The sequence below is a fragment of the Cervus elaphus genome, chromosome 1 (assembly GCF_910594005.1).
Source record: "Cervus elaphus chromosome 1, mCerEla1.1, whole genome shotgun sequence".
Classification (NCBI taxonomy): Eukaryota; Metazoa; Chordata; class Mammalia; order Artiodactyla; family Cervidae; genus Cervus; species Cervus elaphus.
In genome coordinates, this window is record NC_057815.1 from 54,416,516 (window position 1) to 54,437,722 (window position 21,207).

Consider the following 21,207-nt stretch of genomic DNA (forward strand, 5'->3'; position numbering starts at 1 on the left):
ATAGAGTGAGTTATAGTAAAGGAGGCCAAGAACAGTGGTCTGGATGGATGGTTCCTGTGGTCCTGGATGGATGGTCCTTCAGGCTCTGACTGCCCCGTGTCTGCATCCGGGAACTTTCTGACCTACTGTGCTCAGCTGTGCTCTGTCAAGGAATGCAGGGAGATAAGGGCTCAGGGGCAGGACTTCCGGGCAGGGTGAGCCCCTCACCCCAGGAGAGTCCAGCACCCCCACACATCCATCAATTCCGTTCTTCCTACTGGGGCCTGGCAGAAGGAAAGGTTAATATGGCACTGACCTTGCGCAAGCCCACGGTCCAGGATGCTAACTGTGGTATATCTTATCCAAGACAAGTGGTATATATGTGTGAGGGGTCTGGGGGCCTCCTCTTCGTGACCCCCAACAGTGGAGGGGCTTGTCACCTCCAGGTCTCTCTGGTTCGTGGAGTCTGCCTTCAGAACCCCGCCTGAGCCATACCTCTCAGCCTCACACTCCGGGTTGTCTTGGGTTGTGTGGCTAAGATGCCCGCCCACTGGGTCACGAGGAGAGGCAGCCTTGAGGATCAACTCCCAGGCTATGAGGAATCCATGCAGTCTCCCGCAGAGTGACAGCCCCCTCGGAAGGGAATCCCTGTGTCCTCGGCCCTGGGCTGCACATGTGACAGACCAATCTGGCAGGAAAAGCCGCTGCCTCCCACCCCACTCTCCAGTCAGACGGATCCGTCCTGATGCAGAGGCTCTCACATGTTGGCACTGGGCCCCCCTACTCCCGTGTGGCTTCCCCAGCTTCCCTTACTCTCCTCACCCTAGCAGGAATGGAGTGAGGAGCAGGGAGCAGAGCCTGACCTTCCTCAGACACCCCAAGGTAACTCACCACAGGATACCAGTGGGCTCTGGGTCCTCTTGTCCCATGAGGGAAGGTATAGGAGCCTTCCCTATCCCTAGCTGTTCTCAGTTACTCTGCATACCTGACTCTGGTGGGAAAGGTAAGAAAGCAGTGAGCAGCCACCTCATAAACTCCCCACTGTTTGCTCCTAGCTCTATCCTAGCACCCAGCATAGTACCTGCCCATAACTATAGCAACCTTCGCCAGTGATCATATAGCACACGGAATGTGAGAGGCTGTCTTAGTAATTTATTTAGTCCCCACGAGGAAGCAGGTAGGATGATTATCCCCAATTTACCACATTAGGAAACCAAGGCACAGAGACGTTAAGTGACTCATACCAGGTCACACAGCTAATGATGAGTGAAGCCAAACTCCAGCTGTGTGGCTCGGAGGTCCTGTGCTTCCCTGCCAGACCAGGCTGTCTCTGCACAGCTGCATCTCAATACAGTTTGTTGATTAAGTGAATTAACTTTCATTTGTACCTCCAAATGCATAGTGTTTAATTTCCATCTCTCTGTGGTACCCAGAAAAGGTAGGGTAAGCCCCTGTGTCCCACCAGGGGGCTTCTTTTTAGGCCACCCATCCAGAGGAAAGGGCATTAGAGTTGGGTGCGTCTCCTTCTTGAAGAGAAAGATATGCTCATGGATCCGTTAGAGGCTGTGCATCCCAGTGACCTCTCTGGTAACCCACCAACCGTGAGGTGTGGCATGGAGGTAGAAGCTGGGCATCCCAGGTTCTCTGAGCAGAGCTTTCATCCTCAGATCTGAGACTGAGAAACTTGGGCCTCCCAGAAAGGCTGGCTTGCCCCCCACCCCTGCCCCTCCCCACCCCTGTGATCCTTTCTGGGTGAAAAAACAGGCTTTGTCATGCACTTTGAAAATCCATTAGAACAGCTAACGCTCATGATCGTGGAAGTCCCTGAAGGAAGTTTGGACCCTGTTGGTAATCCTGAGGTTCACCATAGTGGCCTTGTCTGACCCTGTGCACGTAACAGGAGCTTGGAGGCTCTCCAAGGCCCCCGGCTGACAGAGATAGATAAGGGTGGGACCCCTATTCACTGTGTCTGGACATGCAGACTTTCTTTGTCTGAAGCCCTTGCTTCTTTTATCTGTCTCAGAGCCGAGTGCACCTCCTTCCTCTGCCTCAGGTGCCCATGTAGCACGACAGGGTTGGTAAATTAAGAATTTACCAGATGGAAAGGTCTAATTTTTTTTCCCCCTTTCCAAAATCACAGGCATGACGGTTGTTTTTTTTTTTTTTTTTTTTTGCACACATTCTGCCGGACACATGCTGCATCCATAATACAGAATGTTGAGATATCATAAAGGTTTTCACATCTTTTATGTGATAAATATTTTTACCGTCATGCTTGAGAAATGGATTTTGTTTGAAATGGCCTATTTCCTTTGATGGCTTCTTTGACATGAATTCAAAGCATTCCCTGGTCCTGCAGGAGCCTGGGGTGGGGAGGGCCTGTTTGTTAACTTTTTTCGAAGGACAAATCCACTTCTCTTCACTGAAATACAGCCTTGGCTGCCAGGGCTGGGAGATTTATGACTCAGAGCAACCATGAAAAGGTGTCCAGGGAGGCAACAGCTGCTGGGAGTGGTGGTACTTGGCCCTGGGGCCCCCACAGCCTGGGCACCCAGGAGCCTGTGAGCACACCCACCCCGGCCCTGGGTCCTATGGATCCTTCTCCACTGGCAACTGCACTTAAAGATGCAAATGTGGCTATTGAACCAGAATGCAACCCCATAATATTTCTTCATGCAAGTTTGTTTTTACAAGTGTTCTTCTCTCATCTTTGAAATGACACATTTTTAATGGTCTTCCAACATGCGGTGAGCAGCCTCTTGGGACTAGAGAAATCTGTTTTCAGAACGAGCCTTTGTAAGCTGCTGTGGGCTGCTGTGACTGTGTGTGTGTGTGTGTGTGTGTGTGCGCGCGCGCGCGTATGTGCACCCCTGGATGGGGATACAGCTGGTGATAACTGAGCAAAACAGGAAGCCTGCTCTCCTCTGGGAGCCTGGTTAATAGTCCTGGGCTCTGGTGATTAATATCCTCTCCCTCCACACCTGCAGTGCTCCTCTCACCTCCCTGCCAACCTGACATATAGGCTGCAGGTGCATCTGCAGATCCAACCTTGGTGAGGGGTGCCTGAGGGAGGAGCTGCTGATCTGTCCCAGGCTCCGGCTCTGGGGTTTGGCAGCCTCAGAGGTACTTGATAGATTTGGGGGTCCAGCAGATTGTCTGTCCCCAGCACCACTTTGCAGAAATCCTCGAGGGTAGTAGAAGATGCCCTGAGAAGGATATGAGGGCACTCAGAGGCTTGATCTACTTACATGGTCCAAGAATTAGCTGCTAGTGAGCTGTGTGACCTCGGGTAAGTCATTTAACCTCTCTGAACCTTTGTTTATTTATAAAATAAAAAATCTGAACTAGAGACCTAAGGCTACCATTGAACATTCTGCTTCACCAATTCCCATGTGAGCTGAACCATCTTAGAATCGCGTGAAAGTCTTAGACATCATTGCATCCCACCCCAGTAAGTTTACCCAAGAGAAAACTAAGGCCTGAAGAGAGGGAGGGACTTGCGCATTCACAGGATGAATAAGCTGCACAGTCAGGGCTGGAAGGAAGTCTGTGACTCGCGTCACCTCTACAGCCTGGTTCTCAGAGTGGGGCCTCTCCAGCAGCTTCAGCATCCCCTGGGAATTTGTTAGAAACGCACATTCTCAGGTCCCACCCCAGACCTGTTGCTACATCAGAAACCCTAGGGGCAGGGCCCAGCATGAGCCATGATGCAACAAGCCCTCTGGGTAAGTTTGACGTTCGTTCATGAAGGGGAACCACTGCCAGACAGCACACGGCTGCCCCTTTAAGACCAGAAGAAAGATACTGGAAACCCACAGGCTTCCAGAAAGGCTGAGACCAGAGAGAAGAGGGTAAAGTAATGTTACAGAGGACAGAGACACTCTTCCCAGCTTACTTCAGGCTGCAGATTTCCCAAAGCAAGGACTCTCCTGTAGCTTGTCCCACACCTAGGAGCTGTAGCTGTTGCAGGCGGTCTGAAGCTGGTCCGGGTTGTAGACCATCTTTCTGCAAAGGAGCACATTTCTTTCTCCCCGTCGAGCCCAGCTATTCCCATCTGCATATTTGTGCCAGGAGAAACATGCCACTTTAACGTCAACAGGGTCACCAACTAGTTCATCCCAAGAACTGATGTGTGGAAACACTGTGTTTTATGTGTGAATGGTGAGGTGTATATTTAGCAGAAGTCTGGGTGCTCAGCTCCAGGCTGTCAGCTCTCAGGGAAAAAAAAAAATGATATGTGCTTCAGAGTTCATTATATCTCCTAGGCAGAATTCTAGGTTTAAAGGCTTGTTTTAAAGTAGCACATAATGGCACTTATAAATCCTCGTTCCTAAGGTATGTACATTTGTCACTCCCTAAAATGAGTTTTTCACATGTTCTTTATGTGGTTGGCTCAGAACATAAAAACTTGGACCTTTAATGGCTGCTTTCATTCTGCATAATTTCTAATCAAGTCCATTTCCATTTCCATGAGCGTGGATGCAAACGCTGAGCTCTGGCTGTCCCTACCTGCCAGGCTGTCTCAGCTGTGAGCTCAGCCACACCCAGGTCCAGAGCCCACCCCGTAGTGGGTAGAGGGCATGGTGGTTCCAGGCTGGCAAGGAAGCTGGTGTGAGATTTGTCTGCCTGCCAGAGGCCATCACACAGTATCTGGAGTCAGACGAGTTCCTCTTCCTTGTCTGCCATGTCAGCCCAGAATGAAATGACTAGGGCTTCTCCCTAGACCCCTGACTCATTCTCTAGTTTCTAGTTAGGACCCGTCACACTCCCTGAATTGCAGCCTTCTCATACCTTCCCAGCCCCTCCCAGGGGGGCAGGCCTGATTCCTCTATCCTCTATTCTGGCCTTGCCCAGAGTCCTGCTCTCAGTGACTTAAACACCCAGGATCATAACTACCTGGTCCTTCCCAGCTGGGGCTGAATTAGGTGGGCTTGAGTAGTGTCCCATGAGGCCCGTACTAGGAGAGTAAGAGTGGGCCCTCATGCAGTGAGGCTGAGAGGTGTGTCATAGCCAGTGTCTTGGAGGTGGATGCTCTTAACCGGCAGGCAGATCCTAGCTAACACTCACCCAGCTCACAAGCTGCCAGGCAGTGCTCTGAGTCTGGACACAGGTTCCCTCCTCCGTTTCTCACTACTACCCTACGAGGTTGGTATTGTTATCCTATTTACTAGTGAGGAAACTGAGGCTCGGAGCAGTTATGACCTGGCTAGTAGATGCAGCAGCCAGGAGCCAGTCTGTGCTGCCGCTGCACCAGGGGTCAGCAAACTGCAGCCCAGGGGCCAGAGCTGACCTGCTGCCTGCTATAGAAATACTCTTTCTGGAACAGGGCCACACCCACTCATTTACATATGATCTATGACTGCTTTCAAGAGACCAGGGCAGAATGGAGTAGTTATAACCAAGACCTCGTGACCTGAAAACCTAAAATACTCACTACTGGTCCTTTACAGAAAGAGTCTGCCAACCCTCACATTACATCATACTGCTTCTGATGACTCCCATGAAATCTAACGCAGATGGTTTGAGGTATCTGCCAGTATGCAATTTCTCAGATTCCCAGATGAGAAAACTCCCAGAACAATAGAACTGCAGCTTCAGGGAGTTTTGAAAGCCAGAGTTTGGGGTAGCCAAATTCACCAATTCAAAGCACAGCAGCGGAGGCAGGGACGGCAGTGAGGAGCCAGTTGGAGACGAGGATGGTTCAGTCCGAGCTGGTGGGGAAGAAGCAGGAGGCAGGAGGGCAGTGGCCTCGGCACATGCCTGGCACCTCCTGGGCTCTTGTTCGTTGTTCAGTAGCTGGTGCATGAGGGAGGCAGGGCCAGGGTGGCTTCAGTGTCGGCGACGAGGCTCCCAGCCTCCTGCTGCCCTCATGTGCACCTGCCCCCTTTGGAGAACCTGACTGGCAGCCCTGCCCTGCTTTCCTGGGTGTGTGCCCTTCGTGCAGCCCCTGAGCCACGGCAGGGAGGAGACAACCGCTATGCTGAGAGCTGGCACGTGGTCAGCTCGCAACAAATGTGAGCTGTCATTCCTTTGCCTCTCAGGGTTCCAACCCTGAGAGCAGGGTGTTAGAGTCACACCTTTATGAAGAGCAAAACCCACAATGATGGAACTCTTACTAGGTAAGGCAGAATACTGTGTGCCCCTCCACAAAGATAAGTACATCCCAATCTCTGGAGTTTGTGAATGTTACCTGATATGGCAATGGGGAGTTAAGGTTGCAGATGGAATTAAGGGTGCTCATCAATTGACCTTAAAATAGGGAGTGTCCGGGGTTATCCAGGTGGGCCCAATGTAATCATGGGGTCCTTGAAAGTGTCAAAGGGGATCAGAAGTCAGAGGGATGCCACGTGAGAGGAATTCAACCCACTGTTGTTGGCATTGGCCATGAAATAAGAACGTCATGGGCCAAGGACAGCAGATGGCCTCTAGAAGCTGAAATTCAAGGATTCAAGAATTGTCCTCTAGGACATGCAGAAAGGAACATAGCCCTGCCAATACCTTGATTTTATTCTAGAGAGACACTATCAGACCCTTGACCTCCAGAACTGCAAGATAATACCTTAGCATAAAGTCACTAAATTTGTGGACATTTGTTATGGTGGCAACAGGAAACAAATCCACTGATCAGGAGTCTGACAGTTTGCTAAACACTATACTGATGCCACCAGCTCGCCTTATCTTCACAGTTATTGAGAGGTTTTATTATCCGCATCAAACAGACAAGCCGGCTGAGGTTCAGGGAGATTGACGAAGGTCACACAGCCTGTCTAGGGCAGAGCTGACTCTGGACCCCCTGTAGGAGGCTGTCCTCCACCACGCAGGCCTGGCCCTGCCTGGTCAGGAGGCCTTCTGTGGAAGCCGCTCCCCTTCCCTGCAGTGCTCTCCAGGTGCCAAGGAAGCTCTCCCCCTGTGTCTTTTCCACAGTGGATAAAGTCCTTCTGCAGAGGCTTCTAATGGTGTGGGGCCTGAGACTGTCAGAGCTTCTTGCTTCTGATTATCTCCAAGCTCTTTCCTGCCGGATCCCACTTCTTTCTTTTAGCCATTCTTAGGATTCCTGGAAAATAAAGCCTAATTGTGGGGGCAAAAGAACTTCAGCTCATGTTGTACTGCATCTCTGGAAGTGGAGAGGAGGGGAGACCCTCAACTCAACACAGTACTTTGCTTCCATATTATTAGGACTCTTAGCACATCAAAGGATGTTTTTAAAAACCTGAAGATCTCCCCTTGGGAGCCCAAGTACAAGTGGAGGCCTGATGTCTTCCTTTTTGAGGAATAAGAAAAGCCTAATGGTGATGTGCGCAAGTCCTCCTTTTTCTCCCCAGTAGAACCCAAACACTGGGTCCATCTCACAGGGAGGGAAATGGGGATTTGCCCAGTTTTGGAGGGGAGGGTGGACTGAGGCTTCCTGCCTCTCAGGACCACCTGTTTCCCACAGGATCTCGGTGCCTCCCTCTGGCTAGGACAGGCCCTGGGGCACCACTTTGGATCCAGGGCTGGGTGTTGCAAGAGAAGTGGGGAGGACACACATCCTGGAGTGTGGAGGTGGCACTGCAGAGGGCAGGCAGAAACAGTCGGGACTAGCAGCTGCTGTTCTGGGGTGAACCACCCCATGTGCGGAGGTGTGAATCCTGCCTCATCAGTATTGCTCCCATGGACTGGCTCTGAGGCTCTGAAGATGCTTCCTGGGCTTCCGGGCTTCTTGGGCGAGGCCCAGGCATCAGGCTGTTTAAGTGGGAACAATGGTCCTTTATCATCAGCAGGGAGCCAGCCAGCAGGTGATACTGAACACCAACAACGTACATTTCTGGATATTCAATTAGCCCTTTTCTTTTTAGCCCCAAATAAAGCATACAACAAGACATCTCAAGAATGGAAGGAAAGTTTTCTAGAAATCACTTAACTGTACTTTTGAAACAGGTGAATTTTATGGTATGTAAATTACACCCTAATAAAGCTGTTAAAAAAAAATAAAAGGAGTGGAAGGAAAGGAAACTGCTTTAAGAATTCTTATCTGGATATTCAGCACTGCCGGCTCCATTATTTCATGCTTAGCCTTCATCCCTCCAAAAGCCGACTTCACAGCGGCTCCCCCCACCGCTGTCTCTTCCTGTTCTACAACCAAGGAAATGCAGACTTGAAGGGCTGGGCTGTGGATCTAATCCAGAGAAAATGAAGAACAGACCTAGGAGAGTGGGAGAAGGGGCCCCCAGGACACTCCGGGAGGATGGCGGGGCGAGGCAACAGGGCCGTCTGTACCTGTCCCCCAGACGTCCTTTAGACATAGGGCCCCAGTGTACACGGCAGGCAATTACTTGGGACGTTGGCCTGCCTGTCCTGCTTCCTCCCTGCCTCCCTGTCCCTGGGCTTCTGGATCTCACCACCAAACACCAAAGCTTCAGCTCTGAGCATGGCCTGAGGGCAGAAACCGAAATAGCAGGCTATAGGACTGACTGCAGGCAGAAGGCAGGCCCTCTCGCCACCCACCCTCAAAGTCTTTTTAACTCTGCCTTGAAGAGGGGCATGTAGGAAACTGAGGAAAACCATAAAAAAAAAAAGAAAAAAGAGGGCTCCACTGCTTTCTTGGGGAAATATTCTCGAAGGTGCCCATATGGAGGGATCAGAAGCAGAGCTGCCACTTCCAGTGAGCATCCAGCCCAGCTTGGGCAGCTGGCTAACTGGTCCTTAGCCACGTGGGCCTCGTCACAGGTGGTTCAGTCTGTCCCCCAGAAGAGCTTGGCCAGTCCCGCTGTCCAGCCCCAAATCACTTTGACTTCCAGCAGTGATCGCACAACGTGACCCCTTCTGTTGCTATTTTAAGATTCATCTTAAAGTCCAAAGAGCAGAGTCGGGCTCAGGGAGAGGTCTGGGCTACAGCCTCTTCTGCGGCTCCTCTGGCCTCAGAGTTTCCACTGAAGGGCGTGGTGGGAGTGGACAAAATGGCTCAGCTTCAAAAGACAGGGATCCCCAGGAACGTGGTCCTAGAGAGGACAGGCCATCAGAAATGGGAGGGGCTGGGCAGCATGGCATGTCTGCTTCACTCCAAGACCCATTTTCTTTCTACTCCATTGTGCAGTCTTGGCACCGCGCAGACGGGCAGAGGCAGCTGGGAGAGCATTCACTCAGGCTGCTCCCTGAAGCAGCCCTTTTTACACAGGTATTCCTCCCACTTTCAGCATCAGCGGCTTTAGAGGCCTCACGGGCCTTGACTGGGTCTCCAGATGGCCTCCTCGTGCCTGGCTGGCGAGCTAGGTAGGGCTCAGGCTCAGAGCTGCAGCCTCGGGTGCATTCATTGCTTGGAGCTTCGCAAGCTGCTTTCCTGCCCCACTTCCCTCCTGTCTCTGTGAATTAGCATGGAGGCTGTCAGGACCTGGATCTGCAATTCTCCGCTCTCATTAGTGGGCTGCTCGTCAGACTCTGTGGGCCTATCTCTGGGACCATATCGTGGCATTTCCTGGATGCCTTCTGTGATCACTGACAGAACTTTCTGGAAAACAGGTCATGCGTGATGAGGCCTGGGCACTAACATGGGGAACGGATGAGCTGAGTGAAAGGTCTCCAGAAACCCATAATTGGGGCCTCCTAGGAAGGGCTCAAGCAAGTAACAGTCAAATTGTACTTAACTAGCAAGGCACAGGCACCAACCAGTTGGCGTAAATGCTGGTCACAGCATGAAGCACAATCCTGGGGTGGGGTGGGGTGGGGAACAGGGCAGGCATACACCTTTCAGCTGCTGGCTGATAGAAAGATCTGGATCATTCCAAGAAAAGGGCCAGAGCAGCTGGGTTAAGAGGGCCCCATGGAGGGCCTTGGGGAAGCAGATGTTTACCAGTGCGCTTTGAAGGTATTGCAGTGGGTTAACAGCTGCTGTGAACCAGTGCAGACCAACTTCAGCCGCCTCCCAGGGCCTGAAGTGCCTCCAGTCCTCAGGCCAGACAGTGTATCTCTCCCACAACATGGAGGCCAGACTGTGGTCAGGAGTACAGTTTCAGCATCAAGCTCTTTCCTGTCTCCGAGCTGCAGTCACCTCTCATCTGTGATGGGAACGATAGAACCTACATCATGCAGCCACTGTGATGGCCTGGTCTTGGGGTACAGTGTATGAGGGGATCAGCTTCAGGGGCAAGGTTTTGCAGTAAACACCCAAGATTAGCCTGTAGTCCCCTCCTCATTGGACCTCAAATAATTTTTTAGTGGTACTTGGCCGCTTTGGACAGAACCATTGGTGATGGTTGGCAAGTGGCACTTTGGCATATGTGCTTGAAGGTTCAGAAACTATTTCCAAATCACATTATGGCGAATCCAGCCTTTCAGACTTGCAGTTTGTGTTGTGGTTCTTCCTTCCCCATTCACTGGCCGTCCCAGGCCTGCTGAGGTCCTGGCAGCTCCAGTTCTTGTTCTCTAGTTTTTGCTCTGTTAGAACCATCTGTCCGGAGGCCGAGAAGGACCATTGGCTATGGGGAGGTCATGAGCAGAGAGGGGCAGAGCATGGCACTGCCCCCTCAACCAGTGAGTCTCCAGTGAGTGTCCCCAACGAGCCGGGCCCCACTGGGGCCCCCCTGCGGCCCACAGCACGTGGTTGCTCATGGTGAGGCGGGGGAGGCAGAGGACCAGCTCCCCTGACCGGGCGTTACACGAGTGCTGCTTGTGCCCCGTGTGTGACTGTCTAGTGAACGGGCCCTTCGGTGTTCCCTCTCAGCCTGCTTCTCCCTAGGACACAGACGAGCTCAGGGCGGGGTGAGGAGTGGGCTGGGCCACGGCCCCCGTGCTGTGCTCAGAACCCTCCGAACACTGGCTCAGCGCCCGGCTGAGTTCCTTGTGTCCTCATTTGTGCCATGAATGAGCTCTCCCGTGGGGGCCCTCGGCCCCCTGAATATATTCATCTCTCAGGTCACCCCCTCCGTGAGTCAAGAGTGAACCCCAGCGGGGGCCACAGCCCATGTCTGCCCCTCGGGGACACCTGATCATTGGGTGAGAGACATCTGTGGGTCTTGCGCCTCACCAGATGTGGTCTGGACACCCCCGGACCCCTGCAGAGGACCCAGCCCAGGCACTTCCGTGGGGCCTCTTTGTCACCCTGTGTCAGACGTGGTCCTTCTTATAGGTCTGCTTTCTTACTGGAGAGAGCAGGGGGTTGAGTCTCAGACTGGTTAAGGGGAGGCCACTCTGTTGACATGGGTGCCCTTCATCTGGGGCTACATAGCTGCAGCGTCTTTCAGAGCTGGGACCTCAGGGCAGGGCTATCCATCTTCCTCATCTGAGCTCAAGAAGGGTCAGTGGAGGAGCACCCCGGCGGGCTGCGGAGCGATGTGTGTCCTTAGCCACTACGCTCCCTGTGCTAACATTGATTATGTGCTGGGCACCGTGCTAAGCTCTCACATGGACCTTCTCATTGAATATGCACCAATAGTCTAAGAAGAAGGTACTATTAGTACCCATTCCACTTTCCAGATGAGGAACTGAGGTGCAGCTAACCTAATCTGGTAAACAGCAGAGCTGGAGTATACATTCTGTCTCTACAGCCAGTGACCCTAAGGAAACAAAGTGAATGGATTAGCAGAGGCAAGTCCTCTTTACCTAAGAGATGTCAAATGGGAGGTGTAGAGCAGGGGTCAGCATACTTTTTCTTAAAGGGCCAGAAAGTACATCTTTTCCACTTTTCAAGTCATGTGGATCCCTGTCATACCCTGCCTTTGTTGTCCTAAAGCACTAGAGCTAAATATAGAGCAAGTAATATCATGTGTTATAATAAAGCTTTATTTAAGTAAAAGATGGTGGGCCAGATTTGGCCCTCAGACCATAGTTTGCCACTTGGTGGTATAGAGGAAAGCGTCAATGCCCCTGACAAGCTGGGTGACCTCAGATTAGTCATTCAACTTCTTCATCTTTGGTTTCCTCATGTCTAGTAACGAACCACTACGGGGTACTTATTAACTGATTTGTTTTGAAATGATGGGCTGATCTCCTTGTAAGAGCCACATACTCTGCTGGGAGCCAAAGATACAGCAGGGAACAAGACAGATGTCCTCCTGCCCTCATGGGATCCAGCCTGTGAGCATGACAGAGATAACCTTGGGTAAAGACATCAGCCAGCACTATGCTTGGCTCAGGCAGAAATTCACCAAATATACCTCCTCTTCCCCCTGTCCTGCCCCTGACTCATCGTTCAGAACCCACTGCTATCAAATTTGTTGTCCTTTGTACCCATACTGAATAAAAAGGCAAAAGTACGTGTTGGGACCCAGGACTTTAATATGTTTATAATCCATTTTTATGCAATACTGGTCTAATTGTGAATCATAATTTTTTCATTAAATGACCTGATTTTACTTGATAATATCCATTTAGGTATGTAAGAGCAGTGAAACTCCATTTGTGTTAAATATTATATGTATGATTCAGTTGGTCCACTCATTTAGATTTTTAGTACTCCTGAATCCAAACGAATGAACCATCCATCTTTTAAGAAATAACAAGGACCTTCAAGATCAGGTGAGCCCTGTATTTCCTTTCAAATACACCAAGTCGAGGGGCCAAGGGCAGCCTGAGCTCTGGGATGGAGTTTTGAGTAGCACCACAGTCCCAAAAGTTCTTGCTTTGTCATGGAAATGCACGTGTAGTTTGCATTTTACTCCTTTAAATGTCCTAATATGTTTAATATATTTGAGTTTCCTTCTGCATCTTTAAGGAAAATTGGTAACTGAGATGACAGGCAATGTTCGTCTTTGGAATTCACCTGTATCCAGCGCTTTGCTCTGTAGAGGCAGTGCAGCCTAATGGTTAGGACCACTGCCTCGGGGGACAGACTACCTCAGATTGCATCTCAGCTACTTCTCTTCCTTCTAAGTGAACCGGGTCAAGGTTCTTATCCTCTGTGTGCCTCATGTTCACTATCTCTAGAATGGTGACAGTGGCAGTCCCCAGCCTGTAGGGGGAAATGAGTTGGTATGTGAAAAATGCCTGTGGCAGAGCCTGACTCATGGTAAGCACTCAGCAAGCACTAGCTGTGATGGTCATCCCAGCGGTTACATGGATCTCCAGTGTGAGTATGTGCCCAGGACATGGCCCCCGAAAAGCAGAGGTGCTCACACGTGTTCACCCAGCACCTGTGAGTCCCAGCTCCATGTACACGAGTTTTGGTGCCTCCCTGACTCAAGTCTCTGGCATTGGTGTGCTCACTCTGCTTTCAGAATCATTCACTATCTAATTTGCAAGGAGCTATGACAGCCCCCTCTGTCCATGACATCCTTTGTGTACCTCCAGTGATGGGGCGTCCTCCCCCAGGAGCACCCCTTCTGTGATAGGAGTGTCCTGGGTGCTGGAAGAGCCCCTTATTTTCAAGCCTCCTCCTCTTCCCAAATGGACTCTTCCAAGAATCGTCAGGAAGAGGTAGTAGGAAGAGCTGTGGTATGCAGCTCCGAGCTCTTCAGCCTTGAAGACCAAGGGGCCCTAGCCCTTTGCCTGTCTCCAGACTGTACCTTTAAGTTACCTGACATAGGTGTGTTTGCACCTACTGGCTCCATGTAGATAGCTAAAGGGACTTTGGCAAGTGTCCTAAGCCTGCCTCTCCTGTTCTGAACCCTCTTCTGCTTCCTCCTGGTCCCTGTCTCATTCCAGGCTCCATCTCTTACTTACGTCATGTTTATGAACATGAAAGGCCAATCCAGTGGCCTTAGCATCCCTGCCCAATTTCTCTGATTGCTGACCTGAAATGGTGGGCCTGACTACCTCTCCCTTGGAATGAGTTCCATAGTCCTGACCAGTCAGCCTGTGTCCTGGCAAGACCTACTCATTATCCCTGTAAAAGAGGGACTTGACCCGCCAGGCTGCCCTTGCTATAGCAACCCTGAGTTGCATTTATTGTGCACTTACTCTGAGACAAGTGTTTTATGTACATTATTGCATGTAATCCTCACAGATCTCAGGAATGAGGGGTAGGTATTATTATTAATATCTCCACATTACAGGTGGGGAAATCAAGGCGTCAAGAGGTTGAGTGTTTGCTTATGGTCATGTCGCCAGTGAATAGTGGGGCAGAGATTTGTTTGAATCCATGTCTATATAAATCCAAGCCTCTGCTCTTATAGGTAATAATACCCCCACCATTTTCTTGGAAATTTCCAGGAGAACCATGAACTCTCTTGACCTGGTGTGAGCATTGCCCCTACAAAGTCTACCAGAGGTCCAGTGAGCAGTGCCCAGAGTGTGTGGGAGGTTGGGGATGGTCTGTCTGTTCCCTATGCCAACAAGCCCCTATCCTGGTGGCCAGAGCCTGAAGCAGCAGGAGGCAATCTGGCCGAGGGTCCTAGCAGTTAGGTGAATATAATAGGGTGCGGTCAGGAAACTCTCAGCAGGACCAGACAGTGGAGAGAGAGTAGACTGGCAAGAACTGGGCAAAGGAGCAGGCACCCAGCTTGGGGACCCGGGTGTGGAACTGTTTAGGACTAGCAGGGGATAGGGGTGTGATCTGGGGAAAGAGAAGCAGAAACCCCATTCAAGGGCTGGGACCGGCATCTCTGATGAGAAGGCAGGCTGGGAAAGGAAGAGGTTCTGACATAAAGCCATGGGGCGTCAGGATCACATCCATTGGCTTCCCCTCAGACTCTGCTGGGTGTATTTCTATATCCATTGTGTTAGTGGTTGTTGGGTGGATGAATGGATGTATGGAAGGATAAATGAGCTTGGGGGAGCATGACGGTTCTGTTCCTCCCCACCCCCAACATTGGGGCTAAGATCGTTTTATCCAAAGCAATGGTGAGGAAGGGTAAGGGGTTGTCATGGCATATACAAGAGTGTACTCTGACCTACTGTCTCCTTATCCCTTCTTTCTCCAGAGGCCCCCGCCAAACCTGAGGAGGCAGAGGCTGAGCCCTTCACAGACTCCTCTCTGTTTGCACACTGGGGCCAGGAGCTCAGCCCAGAAGGCCGGCGTGTGGCCCTGAAGCAGTTCCAGTACTACGGCTACAACGCCTACCTCAGTGACCGCCTACCCCTCGACCGGCCCCTGCCTGACCTCAGACCCAGTGGGTGAGCAGAGTCAGTGGCCAGGCCCTTGTCGACCTGCCCGTAGGGAGGTGGGGTCCTTGTCGTGCTGGAGACAGAGCCAGGACTGGGTGTCCTCCCCCCTCGGCCTGCATCGAGCAAGTCACTCTCCCCTTCCTCCTCAAGCCTCAGTTTCTCCATCTGCTAAGCAGGGAGAAGGCTTTTTTCCACTAGAAATAAGACATTTTGAGGATTAATAACCGAATTTAATCCTTAAGGGCACAAGAATCATCTGGCACTCCTGTTAATAAGTCATTTTAACCCAATTAGTTGCATTTTTATGAACAATTATTTTTTTCTGTAAATTAGTTTCTTAAAGTACATCCATCTTCCAAGGCTAACAAGTCATTACACCCGACAGAGAAGTCTGTCTTGACTTCTCTCTTTGTTACAAAAGATGTTCCTTTAAGGTTCAGTTGGAATTTTTATTACTCCTAATTATTAAAAATGTGGGCACGTACCACAGCTGAAAAAATCTCATTAACTTTTGTGAGCTCCCCCCTCTGCACCTTCTCTTCCTCTCTTTCTACTTATTTTTAAAATTTTCTTAAAGCTGCAAACCAGTTAGCTTGTGTCTGGAGTTTTCAAGAAAGATCTTGCTTCTGGGTTTGGAGTATGTGTTCTTTGGAAAGGAGAGTTCAGTTCAGTTTCATAGATATTTATTGAGTTTCTGCTGTATGCCCTGTAGTTAGGTATGGTTTTTCTTGGCCCAGGGGAACCTGGCTGGGCTCTAGTGATGAAAGACCATCTGAGGATCTACAAGGGGAAAAAAGAGTATATGTTTATTTAAAAAATACTTGGGGGCTTCCCAGATGGCTCAATGGGTAAAGAATCCACCTGCAATGCAGGAGACACGGGTTCAATCCCTGGGTCAGGAAGATCTCCTGGAGGAGGGCATGGCAACCCAGTCCAGTGCTCATGCCTGGAGAATCCTGTGGACAGAGGAGCCTGGTGGGCTACAGTCTATAGGGTCGCAGAGTCGGACATGACTGAAGCAACTTATCACACACACAGGACTCTGCAGAGGCCTCAGCCATGATCTTGGCCAGCACAGAAGCTATGGACTCAGGCGCAACTCAATACGCATTTTTCCCAAAATAAGGGGAAATGGTAGATTTTGCCGACTGCAGTGTGGCTGTAATGATGACTGGTGTTTACATGGGCTTGACTGGTTGAGATGTGCTTCCCATATGGACCACACCAACCTGCATGAAGGTGGGCAGGCAGCTGGCACAGTCCCATTCAGCATCGAAGTAGCTGAGGAGCAGAAAGAGTAAGAGTTCTGGCTGACGTCATACAGTTGAATAAGTGACCGAGCCAAGACTTGAACCAATGTATCCAGAAGCCAAATCCGGGCCTTTGACTCGAGCCCACCGCTGGGCTGGCCTTGACTGTGCAGGAGGCGTGCTGAGAGCTGACTGACTCTGCAGCCCTTCCATCCCTCACTGAGAGAGGTGCCCTGCACACCAGTCCTTCCTGTCTCCATGGGAGAGATGCAGGAGTTGCCAGCTAGAGAGACGAGGCCTCGAGGCGTTTCTCTAAAGTGCAGGGCTCCCTGGAAAGCCCGCTCTGAAGGAAGTGCATTCAGAAAAGGCAGCCCAGCCTGGACTTCCCGAGTTTGCTAAGAAGGTGGCGGCAGGTGCGGGAGCGAGGGCCAGAGGGGGATGTCTCTGAAGGATTCCAGGTGAGCTGAATTCTGTGGTTTCCTCCTGAGCCACTGGAGAGAAGCAGTAATCATAATGGAAAGACCTGTCCTCTGCACAGAACTTTACAGTTTATGGAGCTTCCACACCTCCCCTGTGGGCAAGGCGACTTCTGTCAACCCCTTTTTTATAGCCAGTAAAACAGAATCTCTGATAAAAGGCAGAGCTGAACCTTCTGCTCTCAGCAGGGGCTCGTGCAGAGGCTCCAAGGACGGTGGTTTCTCTTTGCACATGGGCTTGGAAGGCTCTGTCTAGCTCTACTTCAGCTGCTGTGCCAGACACGCACCCAGGATTAGAGAGCCGTTGGTGGACCACTCGAAACAAGCACATGCTTGGGTAAAACAGTGCCTCTGTTTGTCTGTTAATTTCCATGAAAACATCACTGCCTTGTAACAAGGTCATTGCTTGTTTATCCCGTTTAATGCATTTTAGAAACATCTTTTCAATATCTTTACTGTCATCCTATTTCAAATTACACTGCCAAACATTTATATAGCATGAGCCATGTTTTCAGGGAAACATTTCGCACTTTATTTATATTAACTCTTTGATGTCTCACAGTAACCTTCTGGAGTAAGTAGGAGATGCACACTTTACTCTCCTACTCATGACACTTTGACACCAGATTGAGGTTTTTTTTCCCCATATCGACCAATTCTGTGACACCAGCTGGGTGTCCCTACGATTCAATTAGCTTTAGATGCTACCTACCAGAGTTAGTGTCAGATCCCATAAGTTAAGGGCTCAGTCCCACAAGACTGGCTCCACTTTAGGTACCAGTCACAAGCCCCAGTTGTCATCTGTACTTGTCACTGCCCAGCTGTAATTTGGGATTCATCACCTCCTTGGTGGTGGTGGTGGTTTAGTCGCTAAATTGTGTCTGACTCTTTTGCTCCTCCATGAACTGCAGCCAAGAGGCTCCTCTGTCTATGGAATTCTCCAGGCAGGAATATTGGAGTGGGTAGCCATTCCCTTTCCGACCCAGGGACTGAACCTGGGTCTCCAGCACTGCAGGCCGATTCTTTATGTCTGAGCCACCAGGGAACAAGGGGCTGGTAAAGAGGATTGGACTATTTTCTGCAGCCCCTGGTGGGAGCATCAGGGGCAGAAGCATGCACACCTGCCCCCAAAGGAGTCGTGGGTCCTGAGCTGGGGAGACTCTGTGGAAAGAAGAACATTGAAGTGGAAAGAGTCAGGACGGGATTACAGCAGGGAAAGAATGCAGCCTGGAGCCGGGGCTCTGGATCCTCCTGGGAGCAGGTTAGGGTCCATCCAAAGTGGCTGTGGGTGTTTGCGGTGTTACCACTATGAGTATGGCCACCAGATCTGTGTGTACGGATTGGAGGGCCACAGGGTCTTCATGCTGCAGCTGCTAGACAGACCTCTGGGATCTCTGAACTTTGGGATTCAGCAGGACTGGCTTGATGAGCAGCATGTATGGTAGGCAGGTAATGGCCTCCCAAGGGTGTCCGTGTCCTGATCTCTGGAACCTTTGAACATGGTATATTACATGGCAAAGGAGAATTAAGGTTGCAGATGGAATTGAGGTGGCTAATCAGTTGGCTTTAGAATAAGGAGATCATCCTGAATTATCTGGATGAGCCCAGAGTAATCCCTGAGCACTTAAATGTGGAAGAGAAAGCCAGAGCAATGGCAATGTGAGAAGGACTCAGCCAGACACTGCTGGCTTTGAAGATGGAAAAGAGCTGTGAATGGGGGCAACCTGTAGATACTGAAAAAGGCAAGGACAGTGTCTAACAGGTTATCACCTGGAGCCTCCAGAAAGGAATGCAGTTCTGCTGACACTTTGACTTCAGCCCAGTGAGACCTCTGTCAGACTTCTGGCCTCCAGAGTTGAAGATAACTAGTATGTGTTGTTTGAAGGCACCAAGGTGCAGGACTTTCTTACAGTGGCAGGGTTAGTATCAGGACACTATACAGCGGGCCCCTTTTACACAAGATCCTCAGAAGGTTAAAAGCGCCCTGCCCTTGGTTTAGTATTCTGCTGTTGCTGTGTTAAAATTCTTAGTAAGTTTTCAACAAAGGCCACCATGTTTTCCTTCTGCACGGAGCCCCACAGGTTATGTATCTGGTCCTGGTGGGGAAGCGGGGCAGTTTCAGGTGAGAAGCTGGGACATGATTGCTGGATTATCTAGGGGTTGCTTCCCCGGGGCCAAGGATTTACACCAAGAGCCACTGTCTGCTCACCAGCCCTTCCTGTGTGCCAGGCACTGTGCAGACAGATTAATGTCTACTTTCTCCTTTAACTTTTATCCTCCTGTCTCTATGGGGTAGTTATTATTATTCACATTTTATATAGGAGAATGCTGAATATTTGCAAGGTTAAGAAACTTGATCAAGTTCCCAGTGTTTTACATAGGTCTGTGTCTCTAGGATGCTATTCAGCCCCCTTGCCCCACCCTTCCTAGGGGAGCTTTTTTAGTTTAGAATCTTGGCTCTGTGGAGATGACCCAGAGGTCTTTGGAAGATGAGACTTCCATGATGGTTGCCTCAGGACAAAGGGGTTAAATCAACACCCTGAGTAATGATTCTGCTGCTGCATCAAAAATGCTAACTGACAGACACAGGAGGAAATACTTCTTAACTGGGGCAATCTGGGAAAGTACTTATGGTTCCTGGTTAATTAAACATATTATGAACCAGTAGTATCACATGATTGTCCTTAAATATAATGTAATCTTGAGCAATATTAATGTCTTAAAATGGGGAGGTGAATAGTTTTGTTCTACTCTGCTACTCAGATCAAAGCTACAGAATTGGATTTTATGGGATATAGAGAAAGTGAGGTATGTTTAGAGGAGAACAACTCAAGAGGAAAAACTGGGTAACATGACAGACAGATAAAGTCTCTGCTAGATTATAGAGTAATATGTAAAACCCAATTGCCTGGATTCCAAGGCCAGGTCTCTTACTTCTAAGCTGGTTGATCTCCAGCAAGTTAAGTAGCCTCTCTGTTCCTTGGTTTTCCTGTCTGTAAATTGGAGATGGTAATACAAAGATTGAACATGTAATATATGTAGATGCCTTAGAACATTGCCTGACATCACCGTAACTGCTATTTAACTTTTTGTTACTCTTCTTCTGGGTCCCTGGGCTTCCCTGCCGGCTCAGTGGTAAAGAATCTGCCTGCCAATGCAGGAGGTGCAAGAGACCTGGGTTTGATCCGTGGGTTGGGAAGATCCCTTGGTGGAGGAAATGGCAGCCCATTCCGGTATTCTTGTCTGGAAAACTCCCTGGATAGAGGAGCCTGGCAGGCTACAGTCAAAGGGGTCATAAAGAGTCAGACACGACTGAGCAACTGAGCACATTTGGGTCTCTGATTTGTAAACGAGATGGCCTGGGGGGCACAGTCATGACTAAGTACTAGAAGGACCACTAAACAGACAAGGAATCACACGGGCCACTAAACACACAAGGAATCCCCTGACCCTAGATGAGAGGAGGGCTAGGCAGGCATTGCAAGATGGATCAGAGTGGTTTCTCCCCAGCCCCAGAGTTCCGAGCATCGGAGGCTGGAGCCAGGCTCTGCTGGAAAGCAAAGATGCCCCATCCTCCTTCTTCCCACCTGCACTGCCTGCCTTCCCCACCCCACCCCCCACGTTCCTCAGCTCTCCTTGCCACAGGCCTGGCCTGCTCACCCTCAAACCCACCACATGGAGATGCTCGGTCCCTTGTGTGACTTCTCCACCAGAGCCAGCTGACTTTTGTTTTCTGGGTGCTGTCTGTGTAGTCCCAGCAAACCCATTTTCTAATTTCTAATAAGTTTTGGGAACAAATGATTGCCCTGCTTCCTGTTGGCTGTTTACATTTTAATTGACTCACTTCCCTCCTCCTTCTACTTACAGTCTATGTTTGATATAGCAGATCCTCTCTCCAAATCAGTAGAGTCCCTGAAAGGATGTTAAGAACTTCTGGTTCTGAGTGAAAGCTGGACGTTTTGATGATCACCTCTGCTTAGAATTGTACCTGTTGTCGTTCTGGGGTCAGGTGCTCTTCTGAGATGAGGCTGGTCCGTTTCTCTTGCCTTGTAGATAATTAAAACTCCTGTCCACTATCTCTTCCACATCTGAGCCAGACATGCGTTCTACCAGGACCTTGAAGCCCCTGGCTACATGAAATATCCCCACTGACTCCATGACCCCTCTGGCTTATTGGATGATCTGGGCTTATTGTTGTGGTCAGGCAGGGAGTAAATGTTCAACTCCATGATTCCATTCTGTTAGGCTGTGGTGGAAATCCCACCCACGGGGTTTTCTCGGGCCTGCATTCATTCTACTCTTCACTGCTTGAGCATTTGTTCAGTTGTTCTTTCAGCCAGATACTGGGTGCTTCCAGAGTTTGTACTCTGTGCTGGACGCTGCATGAGGCATGGGCGGTGGAGGGGGCAGGCTGGTGAGCAAAGCAGAGGTGGTCTTGATCTCATGCAGCTTATAGTCTAGTGGCAATACTGACATCTGTTAAATAA

The 21,207-nt window shown here is 50.2% G+C and overlaps 1 protein-coding gene across 1 annotated transcript in view; it reads left to right on the plus strand.

Annotated features, from left to right (window-relative positions):
• The window catches only part of GALNT18 (polypeptide N-acetylgalactosaminyltransferase 18), a 349,951-nt gene that overhangs the window by 155,859 nt on the left and 172,885 nt on the right, over positions 1–21,207 (plus strand). The window contains exon 2 of the mRNA XM_043902975.1: positions 14,811–15,003. Coding sequence (XP_043758910.1) covers positions 14,811–15,003 — 193 coding nt within the window. The remainder of the gene's footprint in view (positions 1–14,810; positions 15,004–21,207) is intronic.